Below are 20,850 nucleotides of genomic sequence, written 5' to 3'. Positions count from 1 at the left end.
GGTTTGTGCGCGACCCTCCCAGAAGGGGACCTGCATGCACACGGCCAGCCGCAGGCAGCACTGTTTTTGTTTAATTGAGTTGCACGATTGCTCTGACACTCCCTTTTACCCCCACCTCGTCACTCTTAACCCGACGGGAAGACAAACCCCTCTCACAGCGGAGGCCAGCAGGAGCCACCTCGCTAATGTCTGAGTTTTGCCATCTAGGGCTGGTTCTGGGGATGGTCTCACTTAATCCTGACGGTAACCACGCAAGTTTGTGGGCTATGGATAAGATCTAGGAGTCTATAATGATAAAGCTTAGGCTCTTAGCCTTGGGCTTAGAGTGTGCCTCTTGATTTTGCAGAAGTGCAGATTCCTAATTTTTCGGATTTTCTGGGAAGTTTGAATAGGTTCTTCCCCAAAGCTGAACTAGTCACCTTGTGGGTGTTATTTTTCTGTATAAGGGAGTGAAAGATATTCCCTTGCTTGCTTTCGCTTATAGCAGTAATGTCCTGAGGAAAGAATGGAGGTGAGGGTTTTGTAGGAATCTCAGGACCTGGTCTAGTAACTTTATAGAATTGCAGCCTTCAGCTGGAGAGCAATATTTCATAGCTAATCATCTAAAAACAGCCAAGAAAAGGAAAATTTTGAAGCCGTAACTCTGAAAAGTTAACCCCTTTTCATTTTATCTTGCTTAACTTTATCCTACTGCTTGTCTCCTTATTCCTCCTCAAGGTGAGAAAAACAAACAATAACATGGAGATGTTAGTGCCATGAAAAGAAAACGATAACTTGGAGAGGCAGAATAGTGGTTAGGAGCATGAACTCAGACACATCGTCTGAGTTCGAATCCTGGTTCTGTCACCAGCTTTGGATTTTGGGCAAGTTCTTTAATCTTATTGTTGCCTCAGCTTTCTCACATGTAAAATGGGGACAATAAGAGGATTTACCTCATAGGGTTATTATAAGATTAAATCAGTTAATATTTATAAAGCGCTTGACATATAATAAGCACTATATAAGTAATAAGTGAAACACCAGTAACAAGTTTTAGAAACCTCATCTAGATTCGGTGGTGCTATCAGTTTTCATATTTGCAGAGTTTTTGTCTTTGAAGTTAATGGCTATATATGCCTTAACCATCAAATCTTCCCTTTTAGTTTTTCCTCTTGAAGGATCTAGTTGATAGAAAGAGAAGAAAGAGAGAAAGAGAGAAAGAGAGAGACAGACAGACAGACAGAGAGAGAGAGAAGATATATTGGGTGTTTGATTTTTCCAGTTCTGCATTTCTATAATTCAGTATGAAAACTACTTAGGTCCATCTCATAAAATGGAATCAGATTTATTGTCCTCAAACACCATTTTCATTATATTATTCTCATGCTTAGAAATCCTTACTGTTTCCTTATGGGTAAAATTCAGAGTTTTAGCTTAACCCTCAAGACCTTGCAACCTGGTCCCCAATTACATTTTCATTGCTATTTTCAAGCACATTTGAGGTTTGAGGTGGAGAGCTAAAAACACTAGTATTCCTGTACCAGTACACTTATGATGAAGGTAGCAGGAGAATATGACTTCAGATATGCAGCCACGCAGTTCTGCTAATCCCTCACTTCATTAGCCCTGCTTACCCGCCTAGTCATTGACAGCTGGACAACCTCAGGCTTCCCCTGCAGGAGTAGACCCCTGAAGAATGTTCCCCCAATACTGACCAGCAAGTCTGAAAGCCACAGCAGCTTGCTTGGTCCTTTCTTTAAAACCCAGCAATTAAATAACTCCCTACTCTTGAGTGGGAAGGTGTGGGGAAAGAGGCCAGGAGTATATTCTAACAGACTTTTCCCCACATGCAAATAAGAGACCAGGGAAGTAGAGGGACCCACTGGCATGCCCCCCCAAAAATCTCAAAAGATGTCTTATTCCTGGCAGATAGGTTTCTTTGTGGGCCCTTGAATATGTGCGACTTATTCCCACCTTTGTGTGATTACTTACACGGTTACTCTGCCTTCTCAATTTACTCAAGTCGTACATGCCCCTCAGGGCCCAACTTGAATCCCACCTTTGCCACAAAACATTCACCAACCGAGCTCCGCTGACCTTGTTGTGTCATGTTTTTTTTTTTTATTCTACTCAACTCGGTTTTTAATCATTTACTGGCATATAGTATGATTTGCGTAACAATTCCAAGTGCGCAATGCATTTACCCTAATAATTGAAAGTTTTTTAGAGGTAGGGATCAGGTCTTATATTGCCTTGTAACTCCCACTATACATAGAAAAAAGTTTTATACATTATTTATATTTAATTAATAGTTATTGATTGAGTGAAAGAAAATATTAAGAGATTCTTCCTTCTCTGTTTAACAATTACATTTTGATTTTCAGTACTTAGAAATGATGGAATTAGATGTAGGAGATGCCACCCAAGTTTATATAGCATTCTTGGTTTACCTGGACCTCATGGAGAGTAAGTTATTTGTTTATATTGTTTTATTATTGGGGCCGTGATGGAGGCTTGGGGAGTTGGGTTGGGATATAGCATTGTCGACATTGTAATAAGCCATCATTTATGCATTCAATGTTAATTTTGCCAATTTTGTAATTTCTTCATTTACATTGGGAATTACTGCATAACAGAAAATACTAAAAAAGCAAAGCAAAGATGGCATTACGAGTGATGTTTGCTCAGCTGAGTATTAGGTAGAAGTTTAAAATTTTTATCTTTGATTTTTGATAAACATTACTGTACATTCATTGACTTTCAGGTAAAAGTTGGCATGAAGTTAACTGCGTGGGATTACCGGAGCTCCAGCTCATCTGCCTCGTTGGTACTGAAATAGAAGGAGAGGGGTTACAGACTGTGGTCCCTACACCCGTCACTGCTTCCCTCAGCCATAACAGGTGGGCAGGTGATTTTGGTCTTTGTTTAACAGGTTAGTTCATCCCATTGTACACGTTAAACTTACAATTTATAAAGAAGAAAGCACAGTGGAATGTGGATGGATGAGAATGATGATACATGACAGGGAATATTAATTTTATATTAAAAAATAACATGAAATTTTGGTACTTCGTTGTTAGAAATAAGTTATTTTCCACATACCACACAACCAATCTGAGGATACCAGTTGTAAATCACTATCCTAGACTATGCTGTTTAGCTGTTTGATTATATATATATAATTATATATATAATATATACATAATACATATAATTTTTTTAATGTTTTTTATCTCTTAAAAACTTTAAATAATGTTTTTATGACTAGGGAATCTGGATAGTATACAAAGCCTGACAGCCAGAGGAGTTGGCATTTTGCTGGAGGTTCAATTTCATGTTATTTACAAAAGGCATATAGCATATAAGCATATAGCATGATATCTGTCTGCTATATTGAAGTCCCAAGTTTGTAAAACTGAACCAAACTCTGTCATTCACATAGCTAACTATAACTTAGTTGTAAAATATTTCCCCAGTGATGACAATAAATAATCTCACTGTATCCTTTAAAAGCACTTCTGTAGCTATCTTGATTATCGGGTGGCAGAATAGCATATATATTTGCTTCTCCCTAAAAGGTAACAGTTCCAGGTAACATTTAATTTTCTATCTGTGTGAATTTCTAAGACTGCACAGTTTTTGTATCCATTCCCCATTTATGTCTGCAGGCTTCGGACCTGATGATTTTATTTACATAGTTTCTCTTACAGATTGAACTCTAATAGAATGGCAGTGAGTGAATGCACCACTCTGAGCTCAAGTGCAGTTTGTGACTGGTGTTTTCTGTAAAGCAGTTATGCATCACATATATTTATAGTTAAAACACTTGGGCATATTTTTCAAGTCTCAGGAGGTCTCTCAGGTAAAAGTGGGCATGAAGTAAACGGTGGGATGACCGGAGCTCCAGCTCGTCTGCCTCGTTGGTACTGAGATAGAAGGAGAAGGGTTACAGACTGTGGTCCCTACACCCATCAGTGCTTCCCCTGTGAAAATATCAATTGAATACTAATTGATGATTTCCAATGGGAGAATAGAATTGGCAAAGTACCTATATATGATTATCTAGCAGAACAATTATGCTAATGGAATATGAGGCTGTTTGTGTTTCTCAAAGAGAAGGACACATTTCATTTTTCTCTCATTTAAAACTACTACCTAATGTTAATGTAAAATAATTTTTAGCTTACATTTAAAATACTGTATTAAGTTTTTGGATTGTATATGCATATGGAAAGTACTCTAGATTGTTTATTACTTAAGTGAATCTAAGAATCTTTGTAGCATGTTTGGTAAATAACTATAGGGGCTGTGAGTACAGTTCCCCCGACCCAGCAATGGTATAAAATCATATTAATAAATTTATAGAGGTCAAAGAGATCTGATGAATTTAGAGAGGAAAGCTAGGGCCCATTTTTAGTGCTAAGGTAGCAAATGAAGTCAGCTTTATGTTCAGATAACCCAATTAGCTTCTTTTTTGGACCACCTAGCCATTGATATTTGTTGAATGTTCCTAAATGGGCGAAGTATTTTACAATAAGGTTAGGATAATAGTATTACAAGTTTCTGTAATAGTGTTAGTATCACAGGTTGTTCTAAATGGGACAATAAGTAACTTACATAAGGACCCTAGCAAATTATGAGGGAAAAAAATACTTTTCTGTTTTTCAATTATCAGTTTTCCTTTTCTGATAGAACCTATGTTGCCTCTCAATTTCAATGTCGATTTAGTTTCTTCTGTAAAACATGAGAGGTATGCTGAAAACTAAAACGACTGTTGCCATATTTTAAGCTTGTCTGTGTTTATATATGTTATAAGTTTTTTAAAAAGCTGAGTGAAGTGTTTTGTAAATTATAAAATCCAGAGATGGCTGGGATACTGTTTTCTGAAATGATCTGTATATCTTTTTTGCTTAGTAATACCAATGAATCATTCATCCTTTTAAACCTGGCTGAATTATAAATGGCTGTCTCCTATTGGTGCCAGGGAAGGACAGTGGATAGCTTATGTGAGGGCAGAGCTTTTCCAATGACCATTTTATTCCCCCATTCCCACATATTAGTGGCATTTCTTTTAATTTCTGGTGATCAATAACCTCTGAAATGGGTACCTTCAGCTATTTTATCTTAGAGGAAAATTTTCTAAATGTTCTCTTTCTTAGCATCTTCCAATCTGAATATTACTAAAAAATTTTTATACGGCTTGGGTGTTCCATATACCATATAGGTCATCTGCTAGTTCAGCAGCCATAAGGCTAAAAGTCTAAGAATTTAGGTCAGTTGATTTGATCAAGACTTTTGGCTCTACTACTGCAACTTGCTAAGTGGTCCTTTATAACACCACAGTTATTGCTACTCAATATATTATATATTTGGTTTTCTTTTGATTGTTTAATGTCTCCCTGCCCCTACTAGAAAATATGAGAGCAGAACTTTGTTCTGTTCATTGCTGTTTCCCCAGTGCCTAGCCTGGTATGTGGTACTTGGTATTAAATATGCATTTGTTGGATGACTGAATGAACTCTCCAAGACTCCTCAGTTCTTGCTAAATGGAGACTTGCTAAATAAAATCTTAATATAAGGATATGCTCAATCAACTGTCTAAGAGTTTCTAAAAAATTGGAATGTCTGCAAAGTCCATCTGCTTTCAAGATTTATCACTATTTCCCACACTTTACACTGTAACTATAATATGCATCTCAGGATAGGGAACAATCACAGGTCTCGAGAGGCACTCTGCCGATGCGCTGAATAGCCTCCTTACCTTCTAGTGAATTTTTTTTCAGCCATGTCCAACCCCCCTACCTTTAATCCTTTCTTTTTCCTTAGTGTCTTGGGAAAAGGACTTATGTTAATGATGGAGTAAAGCGTTACTAGAACTGAGTTCCTTCTTTAGAAAATTAAAATTTTTTTTGATTGAGGTATAATTGACATATAATTGACATAGCATTATATTAGTTTCAGATGTACAACATAAGGATTCAATATTTGCATATGTTGCAAAATGATCACCACAATAAATCTAGTTAACAGCATCACCTTACATAATTACCAAAAAAATTTTTTGTGATAAGTACTTTTAAGATCTTCTGTCTTAGCAAGTTTTGATTATGTAATAACAGTATTAATAACTATATTTGGAAAATTTTTAAAGATGTTCTTAATTATGAGATTTAATCCTAAAATGCTACAAGTTTTTCAAAGGATACCCTATTAATTATTTCCCTATAGTCAAAAAATATTTCCACTCTTTTAAAGTTTATTCTTTATGAAAATTCATTTAATGACCATTATTTTATTTGAGACCTTAGTTTAATAACTGGTAAAATGATTTCTGTCATTTGACTTCCCCGCATATCAAATATGTGTCCTTATATTACCTCTGTTAGAAATCTGTTGCTAGTGAAATCCCCAATTCTGGCAGCTTCTTTCAACTGACACAGCATTTTTTCTTACTACGCCCCAAAAAGCTTGCATTTTATATTAGCAGAATGGCTTCCCACTGGGATGAATAGCCACACAGGCTCTTAATTGTTCAATGAACTCCCTTGGGGTTTTAGCCACCTTGCTTTTTTTGCTAGGGGTCATTGGCGTGGTTCCCAAGGAGGCGCTCTGTTATCCTCGAAACTTTTCTTCAGGATCGAGCCTCTGGAAGAATAAGGCTTCTTGGGCACCTTGGGCACCAGTTTAAACTTGCATTGTGTTTCAGAGCTGGATTATGGGGTGTTGCTCCAAAATATCGTAATGAGGTAGATCAAGGAGTTAATGTCTTTAATCGATAAGGCTACAGCATGTGCCAGTTTGCTCCTATAGAAGAGGACAGGACGAGAGACTGTCTTCTGCAGGTTGAAATTAATTATGATCTTAACCCATTATATATTCCGTTTCAGCAACATTTGAAGTTAAAAGCAATGTTGTCTTCAACTTTCTTGTCTTCTGTGTAAATTTCCACAGGTTATGTATTCTCTAATGTAGGACTGTTAAAGAAAAATGAATGCTAAGATTTGTCGAGGAATTTAGACAGCCTGGAGGAAGGGCAGCGGCCAAACAGTATTACCTGTCTTTGCCTCAGGCTTGTTTTCAAGTTGGCTGTTTGCAGCTTCAGAAGCGCTCTGCTTTCAGTATGCTGAGCTCCTCTCTGAACAGTTATGAGAAAAAAAACCTGTCGTAAACATCCAATTCTTTTACTGTTGATCAACAGCTATGATGATTACTGACTTAAGTATCTCTTTCTTCAGGTGGGGTTTTTCCCTTGAGATATAAAGAACTCAAAAATCAAATTCTTCTTATTAATACATAGGTTATGTTTTTCATAGGTGGATGTCTATCAAATATCAAATAAAAAGACTCCTATTATGTAAATTATTTTAGATTTGTGTGATAACACATCTTTACCATTTTTCCATAGAACTGAGCTTTTAAATATATGTATATATATATAGAAGAGAAACTTTGTTCTATGGTTTCTAAATTAAGACTTCAAACTGTAAGCTTGTTAGAAGTGAGATTATAGTATCATTGTTCTCAGCATCTTCGCAGTTGTGTGTATTTTTAAAATAGAACTTCAGAACCTTTTGTTGTTGTTGTTAGATTGAGTAAGTACAATCTGTTGACTTAAAGGCAAAGTAAACATTTTTAGGAGTTTATCAGTATCCTATAAAGAAAACAAACAAGAAAAGTCTCGAATGGGGAAAGATGATGGCCTTACTTTAAACATATGTTAAAAATAGGCGAGAAGAGATCCTGAACAAGAATCTTTTTAAGACGTCCCAGTGTGCTTTGAGTAACACGGGCAGATAAACTACTTTAGTCTGCTGTTACCAGACGATTCACTGGTAGTTTTCCCCACTACACAGCTCAGAGATGGGAACTTCCACTTCGTTTTTGACAGTGATTTCCCTCAGCTCTGAAGACAAAGCCCTCTTTACAGCTCTTAACTAATTTTCAGATGTTAGGCTTTCCCACATGGGTGTTTTGAGTAAGTCTGAAAATTTTTGCTATTTATAAAGAACTCTGGAAACAAATATGAATAAGATGGAAATTTCTATTGTAAATTTGAATATATGGGCTGGAATTTCCACACGGTCTACCTTAGGAAATACACGCACACATATACATTCTGATTTAAATATTATGTTTTGAGAAATGGAAAATAAGTGAAAGTTGTCTTAATAGGTTTTTTTCCCCTTCCTTCTGTGTCCCATCCTTGTCATGCTCTGCCAGTGGGGAATGTTTAAAGAAACTTATTTTTTTACTCTGCGTGTTGCCGTGGCTTCAGAATGTGGTTTCCTGTCAGTGCTGAGTATTGAGGGTTTTAATTAATATCTGTGGTTGCTTCATCTAAATATTTTTAAAGTAAATCTCTGATATGAGTATGAATATAGCTGATTTTCACGCAATTTAACACAGGTAGAAATTATTTTTTAAGAAGGGTCGAATAAAAATATTGTGCCCAATTTGCAAGGTAGCAAAGCTGGTCTAGGTATTGTATAGTAGTAATACTTGTATTTAGTGACTACTTTGACAGTTTGCAAAGCCTTTTTATGTATGCCATCTCATTGATCTTTACAGTAGTCCTATGTGTAGACACAGAGGTGTATTATCTTCCTGTTACAGAACCATTTGTTGAAAAGAATTTCTCCATTGAATTGTCTTCGTGCCTTTGTCAAAAGTCAACTAACCAGGCTTATTGCATAATAAGAAATAACGTATGTGACAATATTAACACAAAGGTTGAGAGAGGGAATGGAGCTATGTAGGAGCAAGGAAATGACATCACAGAGTAACCTGAAAAAATGAAGAGTACCAGAAATATTAAATATGTAGGTTAATATAAAAGACTAATCTATTTTGCAATCTTTTCTTCTTTTAACTTTTAGAAAAAATATAAGATTGTATAAGGCAATAATTATAACACTGTATTATTAAGTTTATAATATATAAACAATATATATGACAGTGATAGCACAAGGAAGAGAGAAAGGATTGAAAATATATTGAAGTTTCTCTATTTTGTTAGAATTGAGTTAGTATTAATCTGAGGTAAATTGTAATAAATTAAGATGCATATAATAATCTCTAGAACTATAAGAAACTAAACAAAACTATAGTAAAAGAAAACAAAGAAATTAAAATGGTGCACTAGAAAATATCTATTTAATACAAAAGAAGGTAGCAAAGCAAGAACAAAAAAGACGAGATATATAGAAAGCAAAAAGTAAAATGGCAGACATAAGTCCAACAGTATCAATATAAATTTTAAATGTGAAAGGATTAAACACTTCAATCAAAGGGCAGAAAATATAAGACTGGAGATAAGATCCCACTATATGCTCTCTGTAAGAAACACACTTTCAGAGACCAGTTTGGAAAAGTTTTAGCTATTGCTTCTGCGATAGTCTGAATGTGTACCTCTCCTCCCCTGAATTTTATATGTTGAAATTCTAATCCCTGAAGATGATCGTATTAGGAGGTGGGGCTTAGGGGAGGTACTTAAGAAGAGTGGAGCCCTCATAGATGAGATTAGCGCCTCATAAAAGACACCCCACAGAGATTTCCTGCCTTTTCTATCATGTGAGGGAACAACGAGAAGGTGCTAGCTGTGAAACAGGAAAAGGACCTCTACTGGAACAGGACCATGCTGGATCCTTGATCTTGGCCTCCAGAACTAGGAGAAATAAATTTCTGTTGCTTATAAGCTACCCGGTTTGTAGTATTTCCTTATAGCAGCCCAGATGGTCTAAGACATACAGCATTCTCTTCTTTCTTCTGCAATTTCAGTTACACACATGGCACCTTATTTGATATGGTACTGAAGGCCTCTCACATTTTATTTTTATAAATTCTCTTTTCTCTCTGTACTTCAATTTAGTTTCTTGTGACCTGTTTTTAAGTTTGCTAATCCTTTCTCCTGTGGTGTCTAGTCTATCATTAAGCCTAGTCAGTACTTGAAAAATATATATTCTTTTAAAATTCTATAATGTCCATTTTATTTTCTTTCGAACTTCCATTTTTCTGCTAACTTTTTAATCTTGTCACCTGTTTTGTCTGTTATTTTTTTTTTTTTTGTTACTATAATATATTTCCAATTGCTATTTTAGAGCCTTTAGCTATTAATTCCAACATCTGAGTTTTCCAGCAGCCTTAGTTTCCTGAAGGTCTGCTCATGTTGACTTTTTGCTCTTGATTATTAGGTACATTTTCCTGCTTCTTCCCATAGCTTATAATTTTCCACCGGACAGTACCTATAAATAATAGACTGATGCTGGTGCTACCTCGCCCCCAAAGAGCTTATCTTTTCCTATATCTGGCAAGTAGGGTATAGGCCTGATTTAGTCAGTCTTATAGGAAGTCAGGAGGGGTTATGGCTGAGATGCGGCTTCAGTTATCTCAGTTCTGTTCTGGTTTCAGATGTCTTGAGTATGGGATCAGGCCTCCGTCTTCAGCAAGACTTTGTGACTAGAGCTTGCTTGTTGTTTTTCAGTCCCTCCTCTAGCTTTGCATGCTGTTGCTTAAATGCAGTAAAAGCCCCATGAGAAAGAATTGGTGAACTGGAAGGGTTAGAGTCCTTTCAGATTCTAACCCACCGTGCCTGTTCATATGCAGCTATTACAAGTATTTCTCCTTGTCCCAGTGAAGTTGCTTGGCTATGACAGGCTCCTTCCTTCAGCCACTTTTGTCCAGACTTAATAATGGCCCTCAGGAACAGAAGTGGCTTTCTCTTGGTCTCTGCTTACTTGGGAAGGGCTCATTTTCTCCTTAGAATTTAGTTCCTTTAAACTTCTTTGTGTTCATATCTTTTTTTTTTTATGGTTTTAAAGAAAAATGTAATATTTTAAAGCAAATCAGATATTTTCTCTTTGTTATAGTAGGAATGGTGGTCTTTTAAGATTTTCTACATTCTAATTAGTAGTGGAACATCTTCCTGCTCTGATACTGAATAAATAATATTGAGGGAAAAAGTACATTGTCCTATGATCATATCTTACATTTTTATTCTTAACCTTTTTCATCGTGTAGGAGTCAGCAAAACTTTTCTTAAAGGTCCAGATCGTAAACATTTTAGGTTTGTGAAAAGGACAAAATTGAGGCTACTATGTAGGTACTTATATGACCGTACAAAATGCCCCATTTAAAGATTTAAAGACCATTCTTAGTTCCTGGGCCATGAAAAAAATAGGTGATCATAGTTTGGCAAGCTCTGGTATAGAAACATGTGATAAAACAATTTTAATGTTTGCCAAACAAAAAGCAAGCAAATATGAAATACTTTTAAGAAATCACATTCTAGGTATTACACCATCAACCATTATATTTACAATAACAAGTACCAAAATTGATGATCCTGAGTTAAGACAAGTTGAATTTTTTAGTGTAATACAGGTGCATAATAAATTTTAGAAGAATGTCAAATATATTTTAAAGTTTATGTACCTAAAGATTTATTATCGCCATATGGAAACCTTCATTCAAAAAACCTCATTCATTCTGCCTAGTTATTTTACAACATATTGGGCATTGACAATTAAAAAAAAAAACAAACTTTGACCTTGGAAATGAGTACAATCCAGTGGAAAGCAGACATGTAGATGGGTAAATACAAGGTAGCGATTATAGTAATGTAGGTTTGCACAGGTTCCACGTAGGTTTGCCTAGAGGTTGGGGAAAGGTGACAAGGACGTCTTAAGAGAGAGGATGATACTGTACTGACTCTAGAACAGGGATTACGATTTGCCAGGGTAGACAGATTTTATTTATCTAATAAGTGTTCTGTGGCAGTTATGTTTAATAACTGAAATATTGCTATATTGTTGATTTAACTCCTTCATAGTCATTTTTTAAATAGTTTGACTGTGCGGAGACAAACTTAGACACTCATTCTCTCCTCATCTCTTGCCATGCCTTTGTAAACTTAAATGATAGCTAGTAGGTAGGCAGCCTTTTGTGACTGATGTTCTAACAAACCAATTACCACTGTGTAACATGTAGTGATTAAGTGATATTTTAGCAAGAACAATTTAGTTTCAGCTTTTCCAGAAGTTTATTGCAGTTTTACATTGCTTAAAAATCTCCAGTCTCTACTACAGATTTTTTTAAAAACATTATAATTATTTTAGCAAGACTATTTCAAAGCAGAGACATTTCATTTTAGATTCTTTATAGGTTCAATAGCTAATAAATGAAGAGCTATCATAGGAATTTGTATTTAGGAATGGGAAATAGAACTTAAGGGGACAAACTGCTTAAGCACTTTTGCTAAAGAGAATATAGTGTTGAGTTATTTATGTTTTCAGTTGTAGGATGTTAATATGCTACTAAATCTTTTTCCAATTTCTGGAGACTTGGTTAGCTTCATGGGGGAAAAAAACTGATCATTTTTTATTTGCCTGTTAAAGAAAGTTCCTCTGGAGGTTACATTTACTGAATTGTTGAACACAGGCTTTATGAGTAGGTAGTAAGGATTTTTAGTTTGTGGTAAACAAAAGCAGATAGTGCTTTGAAGACCTAGATATTAGATTTGATAGATTATTTTCCACTGTAAGCAAACTGAAATCCTTTATATTATTGATTTCTTGATGTAAGTTTTACCCAAAAAAGTTTTATTTCTCTTTATATTTTTCTCTTCCCTTTTATGAAGCATCTGAATACATATTGAGAACCATTAAAATATCTATATTCAGATCTAATAATTCCAGTCATTGGAAAGACCCAACAACTATTTAAAAAGAAACAACTAAAAGATGCAACAAAAAGATGATCATCACAATTTATCTTTATTAGCACCTTCACCCCTCAAAACCTGAAAGAGCATAGCAGCAATAGGGGACTGATTAGATAAATTATGAGTCAGTAGAATATTATATAGCCACTTTAAGGTATTAATTATGAACACCATAGGGGAAATATTTATTATAGTCATTTTTTTAAAGGACAAACTTCAATACCAAATTGTTCCACTGTAAGATACAAAGTTGGAAAATGGGAAAGTGAATACTCATGATCCTTAGTCAGTTTAAGTACACTAAACACTCATTCTCAGAGTCCCATTCTGGAGGTTCCTAAATACAGTTTGATTCTCTCAGATATGATGATCAGGAGAGATGGGTAAATACAAAAGAAAAATACAAGTCAGTCAATAGTCCTTCCTTGCAGGATTTTCTGTGAAAAGATAACATTAAATGTTTATATTTGAGCCTTCAGACATTTCCTTAGCCTTATGGATATAATGTTATTGCCTACCTCTCCCTTAGGATTTTACAGCATTTGATCTTATTGACTGAGTGACTGAATCCTAAATGTATGTAACTTTATTTTCAGGATAAGGGAGATCTTGAAGGCATCTCGAAAATTGCAAGGAGACCCAGATTTGCCGATGTCTTTTACTTTGGCCATAGTGGAGTCCGATTCCACAATAGTCTATTATAAACTCACTGACGGATTTATGCTGCCAGACCCTCAGGTCAGTTTTGAGGCAACTAACAATAAATAGTGAAAAAGAAAAATCACGATGTGATTTTAATTGTGAGTCAAGCCATTCATAAAAGAACTTCTTCCTTTGCAGTGTGAAAATTCAGGAAAAAAAATGGCTCTATTTTCATACCTCAGAAAACGGCTATATTTTGTTCAAAGTGACATGTTCCTAGATTTTGTAAAAATAATTTGATTGCCTTACTCTATGGAGAATTTCATAGTTTCCCAGAGTACTTCATGAAGTCATGGTGCATTTTATTATTTGATGAGTAACTGAGGTGGAATGTAAAGGCTAATAGTAGTTTTAACCAAAAGAACACTTCTTTAGGATGTGTTAAATTGGTTGACATTTTGACAGGAATATTTTAGTAAGTGTGTTATCTATGATGTCTTTACATACTTTGTTGGCATTAGGATAATTACATTAAATATCTTTCCAGTTTTGCTTTTAAATTATTCATTGGGGAAAAAGTCCATCCTGATCTTTTTTTTTTTTTTTTTTTTATGTTACAGAATATTTCCCTTAGAAGATGACACCTACACTTCCTGAGGCTTTCTTTATTCATACAAGAATGGATTTCAGACCCATCAACCCATTAACCTCTTATCTCAGAGATAGTCAGGGTTGGCTTAGCTGGTCCCATTCCATAAGTTTCTTTCTAAAGAATAAACCTTCCCCAGGTAGAATTTTGTTGTTGTTGCTCAAAAATATATGGTAGTCGCTCTAGAACTTTCTTATCTAGAGACAGTCTCATAGTGGACCATTACAGGAGAAATAGTGGGGGACAGTATCAGCCTTAAAAACTTCTTTATGACGTAGGCCCAGTTATTCCACTTTTGTTATCATATATTCCACTTAAGTTGCCTAAAGTACAAAATATCGTATGCCCAAAGGTGTTCTAAATGGCATTACTTGGAATAGCCCAAATTATAAATCTCTTAAAAGTTTAAGGTCGGGGTCAAGAAACTTTTCCTACATAGTCAGTGCCACAAAGTAAACATGTTAGGATTTGCAGACCATATAGTCTCTATCACAGCTTCTCAACTCTGCCGTTTGTGGCACAAAAATAATGACAGACAATAGGTAAACAAATGGACACAGCTGTGTTCCAATAAAACTTTATTTACAAATGCATGCCCATAGTTTGCCAATCCTTGGTTTAGAGAAATAGTCAATTAACACACACACACACACACACACACACACACAGTGCCAATGAATGGTACATTATAAACTCATTAAAAATTAGTAATGAATATAATAAACATGAAAAAATATTTTAAAAAATAAGACGAGATACAAAATTGTCCAAATGGGTGCGATCATGCCTGTAAGTAGCACGCCAAGCATGTAATAAAAAGATGACAAAATACTACTGTGGTTATAACAGGATGACAGGGTAGTAAAGGATGACTTGGTCTTCAGTATTCAGTTTTTCATTATTTATATTGCTTTTATAATAAAAATGTTTTTAAAAAGTGGCTTGAAATCTGTATTATCTATCATTGCATAATAATATTACCACAAACTTATCAACTTAAAATAACACCCACTTAATATCTCAAAGTTGGGTCCTCTATAAGGCTGTAGTCAAGTGTTGGCCAGGTCTGCAGTCTCATCTGAGTCTTGACTGGGGAAGGGTCTGCTTCTTCGCTCATGTGGGTTTTAGCAGCTTTCAGTCACCTGAGGGCCTCAGTTCTTAGAGCGCTGTTGGCAAGGGGCCACTCTCAGCTCTGCCACGTGGGCCTTGCCAGCACAACCGGTTGCTTTCTGACAGCCAGCAAGGAGAGAGTCTCAGCAAGATTACCTTTGCCATATTCTGTTGGTTCGAAGCAAGTTACAGCTAATTAGAAAACGATAAGAAGAATGGAAAAATGGCTAAAAGTAAGAACATTACAAAATGGTATAAAAACATCATTCTCGGTCTAATAGCTCCTGATTCCTTTCGTGATATTTTAATTTTACTTTTATTCTCAATGGAAGGTCTCGGAACTCTTTGAGACTCCCTCTGCACCCTCAGAAAGTCTGAAGACTTACCAATTCAGAGCAGTGTGCTTCTGTAACTCCTGTTGGCAATTCGCAGATCAAAGGATCCTAGAACAGTTCACGATCACTTCTTAGGGTTTCTGTTGCCACTTGATTCCTTCTGAGGCTTTTCATCACAGTGCTAGAAAAATGATGCATTTTCAGAAAGAACTGTAAAGCTTAGTGAATAGATTTGTGTGTTAGATCTGGTGGCCTGTGGTTCCCCAGGTCACTGCAAGACCAGAAGTGTCCTTTGTGGTTGACTGTGAAAACTTTCTCACAAATCATTAAAACTGTACGTCCTGGAATATTTACTCTGTTTCAGAATGTTCCCTGTGTAATTGACCAAAGCTGTTCTATCCAGAGCCAGCCAGATAACCTGATAATACGAATAATGTTCCAGAACTGTTTGGAAAAGGAAACAGCCCAGCTGTGTCTCATTTTAGTGAAAAACTAGGTAAAGCGATTTGTGTGTGTGTGATCGAGTAACTTTGTAATTACATTTACGTTCATGTCTTTTTTTTTTTTTAATGCATCTGTGTATCCCATTATCTTCCACAGTAACTGGCATATGTACTAGGCTCTTAATAAATGTTTGGTGAGTGGATGAATGCTGCTTGTAGACTTGTTGAACTATATAGTGGCTTACTTTTCACCTTAAGGCAAACTAAAATGATCCATTTGGACACCAGAGGGCACTGCTAAATAAGCATAAAATTTTTAGACTCTAGGGGCAGATCGGCTTGACAAATGGTGCTCTTGAAAATTTATTTTCAATCTGTGGGAAATAGCATAAATAAAATATAAATAAGTTTTATGTGCTCACACCCCCCTTTTTCTTTCTGGCATGCCTCTAAAATTACACTCTGTGGTCATTAAATATGTGACTTGATTCATGTTTTGCTCAAAATGTTGGTCTATATTTAAAAAATAAAGCTTGTTTTGGGCAGGGGTGGGTGGTGTGGGTGTTTTCTTTCTAGACTATGGTTATGTTCATATCCATGTGAAATGATGCATTTCATTTTTGTCTTACAAAGCCTAATTAATTAAGCAAACTTCAAGTTCAAATCTACATAGCAAGAGACCCCAGTGTTGAAACGCCGAACTGGCTAAATTCCAGTGGTGAAAGGCATAAATCACTGCCGTAATATGTATAAACTTTCCCGTAAAAGGGGAGCCCTCTCTGGATGGGGCAGGAGCGGGGGAAGGGCTCGTGATGATTTCTCTGTGGTGCTGTCTCTGCCTTTGTGTTTTGGAATCCCTGGTCTGTGCGCCCTCTGTGCTGGGACAGCTCAGTGGAGCATTGGACGACTTAGGCCCAGTGACTGCAGACTAACTTATTGTGTGTCTCCTCCTGGGCCTCTCTTGAAGAATGTGTTCCTAAGCTGTAGATCTCGTGAAAAACGAGGGCAGTGGCGCGTTGGAATTCTAAGCTACAATTAGAAAAGAATAGTAAACGCCTATGATTTCATGTAACCTGCATTTTTTAAACTGAAACAGCTTTATACTTGAATATGCCTGGGACCCAGCGACTTAACCAAAACTCGACGGAGTTTCATCTTCTCTTTCTGAGCATTTCTGCTCTGAATTCCTCTCCGAGGTCACTTTTTCCATTGCAGCCCCCAGCACGGCGGTTCCTGCCAAAGTTTACAGTTCTCTGTACAGAAGCTCTTTATTCATCTGCTGTATTTTCACCTTGACTGTTTACATGTGCAGAATAATATTGTACCCTCGGAACAATTAATAGTACAGTTTTCCCTTCTTTTCAGACCAATAGCTTTTCCGTTCCTTACCACCCCCTCTCCCGCAGCCTAAGCCTCTTAATGATCTTTGAATAAGAACTGCTTGTGCTCACTATGGAAAGAGGTTAGAAAAGTCATGTGACTGACTGACGGGGTGGACGTGCTTTTAAAATGTTTAGATGATTCTGGAAAACTTCCCCCAAACCTATTTAACCAAAATCAAACAAAGATTGGCTTTTTAGGTTTCAGGGTACTTAGTGGTGGTAATAATAGATAGTATTTAATTGAAGTTCAGTTGATACATTTATTAGTTTGTCTTTAGACATTAACTGGGTTCCTTCTATGTGCTAGATGACTGCTAAGTGCTGGGGATACCAAGATTAGTGAGATATGACCTCTGCCCTCCAGGAACTCAGCCAATTACAGCTCTCCTTAGCCAAAACCCTAAATGGATATTGTCAGTGGGACTGAGGAAAACCTGTCATGTGGTTTATGAAGTTTATACAGCTTACCTAACGGTGAAGGGGTTCAACAACTTTTGGCATATAAAACAGTTTTCAAACAATCATTGTATGTATATTATTTGTCTCAAAGGACTGAACTTTGAATAGGACACAAATATTACACAATGCACCTCTCGAGGACTTATTGTCTGGCTAGGGAGGGGAAAATCTTTCTATACGAGACAATTTGAGAACATGGCAGTCTTATATATAAACGCTAAACTCTATTTGTGTAGTACTTCATTCACTACCAAGTGCTTCAGTACTCTGTTTTGGTTCTCACAGCAGAGCTGATGTTATTTACTTGTGATTGTTGACTTATTGTCCTCGTTTAATAGATGGAGAAATTAGGGTAACAAGTAGTTAAGCAATGGCTTCACGTAGTAGCATGTGAGTAGATAACGAGGACCGGAACCAGGTCTTTTAACACCCAACCCACTGTGCTTTTCAGAATGCCACTCTGTCTCTTTCTTGTATGGTGCAGAGAAATACATTAATGTGTGTCAAAGAGCCTTTGGGAACAAAAAAAAAAAAAAATTACTCGGTGCTAGAGGGAGTTAGGATGTGATTTAGGGATCAATTGTATTATCCTCTCTCGCTCTTAAACAAATATATCAAAATGTCAAGTTGTCTGTGGATAATTTGGAAAATCATATTCATAGGCAATGTAGTTACAGTTTTATTACAAAGAACAAATACATTAACGTCCATGCTCTTACGTAGGGAAACCTATAACAATATTTAATATGGAATGAGAAAGAGCTCGGAAAGGTTCTCTGCTCGTTGGAGCTAAATTTTGTGGAGTCACAAAGAGTAGACTCAGGGAACTTTTAAATGACAGTTTCGCCCTCAGTGAAGAGAGGTCTTGCACCTAAACATTCCCCAGATCTGCTTGCTCTTGCTATTATGAAATCCTGACATAATTCTACTTCTTAATCATGAAGTTTCAATCCAAATAAATGACAAGCATTTTCATAGCATCCCATGGACAAGGCACAATGCTAAGATTTTTGGGGAACATAAGCCCAAATATCTTACTACTCGCTTCAAAGGATAAAGTTAATTAGTTAAATTGTTATAAGAGTTTCTAAATGTTTGTTCTCAATTTCTGTACTTACCTCATTGCAGACTGCTGATGTTTTGTGGATTGTCATTTGTGTGCAGACTACACTTCGAGTTGCATGTGTTAGAGCTCAGATGAGAAGTGCCAAGAGCCTGCATCCGAACAGTAGCCCAGGTATGTTAGGTAGGATGGGCTAGATTACGATGCAGTAACAACTCGTGAATTAGTTAAACGGATGTTTATTTCTTGCTCATCTACACATGGAGCCCTTACTCTGGTCAACAGAGCCTCCACCTTCTGGAACGTTGGTTCTAGTGGCAGGAAGAAGAAAGTACTGTAGTGTCTGCAGTAAAAAATGCTTCTGTCAGAAGCAACATATGGCACCTCTGCACATTTTATTGGCCAGAGCAAGTCACATGGCTGGCCATAGTCAACTTCAAGAGGGAGAAGTGCAATTCTACCATGCTCCTGGACTAAGGAGCAGGAAAAGTCAGAGAACAGCATTTCCAGGTAATGGAGAGGCGAGGAGAGATCCGTGGAGGTAGATTTAACAACCGATTCGCTATGGGGACAGAGAAGGAGGAGGAGTTAAACCTCAAACTATTCTGAGTCATTTTAGTTGACCATGAATGAGTTTCGGGTTGCGATGGGAAGATAGTGAGAAGACATTGGAAGAAGGGCACGGCATTAAACCACCAAGGTGGGGAAAAGGTCAACCCAGGGGGCTGGGGAGGAGAGGAGGGTCTGGAAGACAAACTTCTCCCCACTTTTCTGCACAGGCTATGGATTTAGTATCTGAACTCAGAAGGGAGATCTTGTATACATCAGGAGCCTGAGATCACTTAGAATTTATTCTTCTCTCTGTTCTTATGCATTGTGAACTGTTACTCAGAATATGTTGTCCTGATCTTCCTAAGAATGAGAAAGAGGAAGCTTTTGTGCCTACAGCAGAGGGAGTTTAGTTGGCCCCTGTGAGGATATTTCTGAATGCAGCTGGTCAAACATGAATGTGCTGATGGGGCTGGGTTTGTGAGGAAGCTGGGGCTTCTTTTCCTGGATGGATAATTATCTAGTGGGATCATGAACCTGGAGTATTTGTATCGGTCTCGGGGGCTTTCAGGGTACATTAGCATGGGATGGGGAAAGAAAGTTGGGGGTAAACATCAGTCCTCCATGTTTCTCATCAGTCTGTGCTGGCGTCTGCCGAACTGAGCATCATCCCGCAGTGCCTGTGTTCCACATGCGTCACTGCCATGTCCTCCCAATCCCTGGCCACACCACCTTCCAGACCCGAGTCTCAGCTATTCCACTGGGGTACTTGGAAAATATTTGGTTCTGTCCCTGAACCCCACGGGCATGTGGGGGAACTTTCAGACCGTCTCAGGTCTTCTCCACCTGGATTTGCTTCCCCTGTCGTCTGCACAAAACCCTGGGCAGATGACCGTAAGAGGCCGTACCTGAGCCTGGGGCAGCAGCAGGAGGCTGGGCATGGGGTACCGGACACCGATTCCCCTCATGTCAATGAGGGGATTTCCCCAGTTTCTCATTGTCTCCCTCTGCTCTGAGAACTCGGTCAGATGGGTCAGGGCAAAGGAGACGGAAAACTGGCCTCTGCTTGGTGACCCGTCAAGGGTCTAACTCTTCTGCTTTTGCTCTCACGTGTCCCTGGCAGGTTTTTGCCCCCCTAGTTTTATCTTAGCTGTAGAGAAAAAACTATGACCATTTCCAGATCTATCTTTCTTTCAAACATATTGTTTTTGCCAAGATTTCAGGTTTCGAAATTCAAAAGGCAAGAATTTGCCTCTTGTTCTACAGTAGGATCCCATCCTCGAGGCGCCGTGCCAAGAAAGCCTGTATGGGAAAAGGTTCACAGGTAACAAGAATTACTAAGAGGAGAAATCATGTCAGTTCATATATCAAAATATTATCCTGCTGTATTCACAAACAGAAGGTGTTAATTATCATTAACATGCATATTTATACTCACAAGAACTATTTAATTTTCTCAGTGTACACATCCTCCCTGTCAGGCCATATCCTACCTATCGGTGATACTGTACTTGGCGCAGG

At 37.2% G+C, this 20,850-nt stretch overlaps 1 protein-coding gene across 2 annotated transcripts; it reads left to right on the top strand.

The window, feature by feature from the left end:
* Positions 1 to 2,342: 2,342 nt before the first annotated feature.
* On the top strand, positions 2,343 to 16,083 carry TSEN15 (tRNA splicing endonuclease subunit 15). 2 transcript variants are annotated; one of them, XM_023533242.1, is made up of 4 exons: positions 2,343 to 2,445; positions 2,744 to 2,879; positions 13,294 to 13,435; positions 15,798 to 16,083. In XM_023533242.1, exons 1-4 carry the CDS (start codon positions 2,373 to 2,375, stop codon positions 15,927 to 15,929), a joined length of 483 nt encoding a protein of 160 aa, XP_023389010.1. In that variant the 5' UTR covers positions 2,343 to 2,372; the 3' UTR covers positions 15,930 to 16,083. The 2 variants fall into 2 exon arrangements, with proteins under 2 accessions (XP_023389010.1, XP_023389011.1); XM_023533243.1 differs by lacking the exon at positions 15,798 to 16,083 and adding an exon at positions 13,960 to 14,929.
* Positions 16,084 to 20,850: the final 4,767 nt, after the last annotated feature.

The sequence above is a fragment of the Pteropus vampyrus genome, unplaced genomic scaffold (genome assembly GCF_000151845.1).
Source record: "Pteropus vampyrus isolate Shadow unplaced genomic scaffold, Pvam_2.0 Scaffold98, whole genome shotgun sequence".
Taxonomy (NCBI): Eukaryota; Metazoa; Chordata; class Mammalia; order Chiroptera; family Pteropodidae; genus Pteropus; species Pteropus vampyrus.
This window is presented reverse-complemented; position numbering and strand designations above follow the sequence as displayed.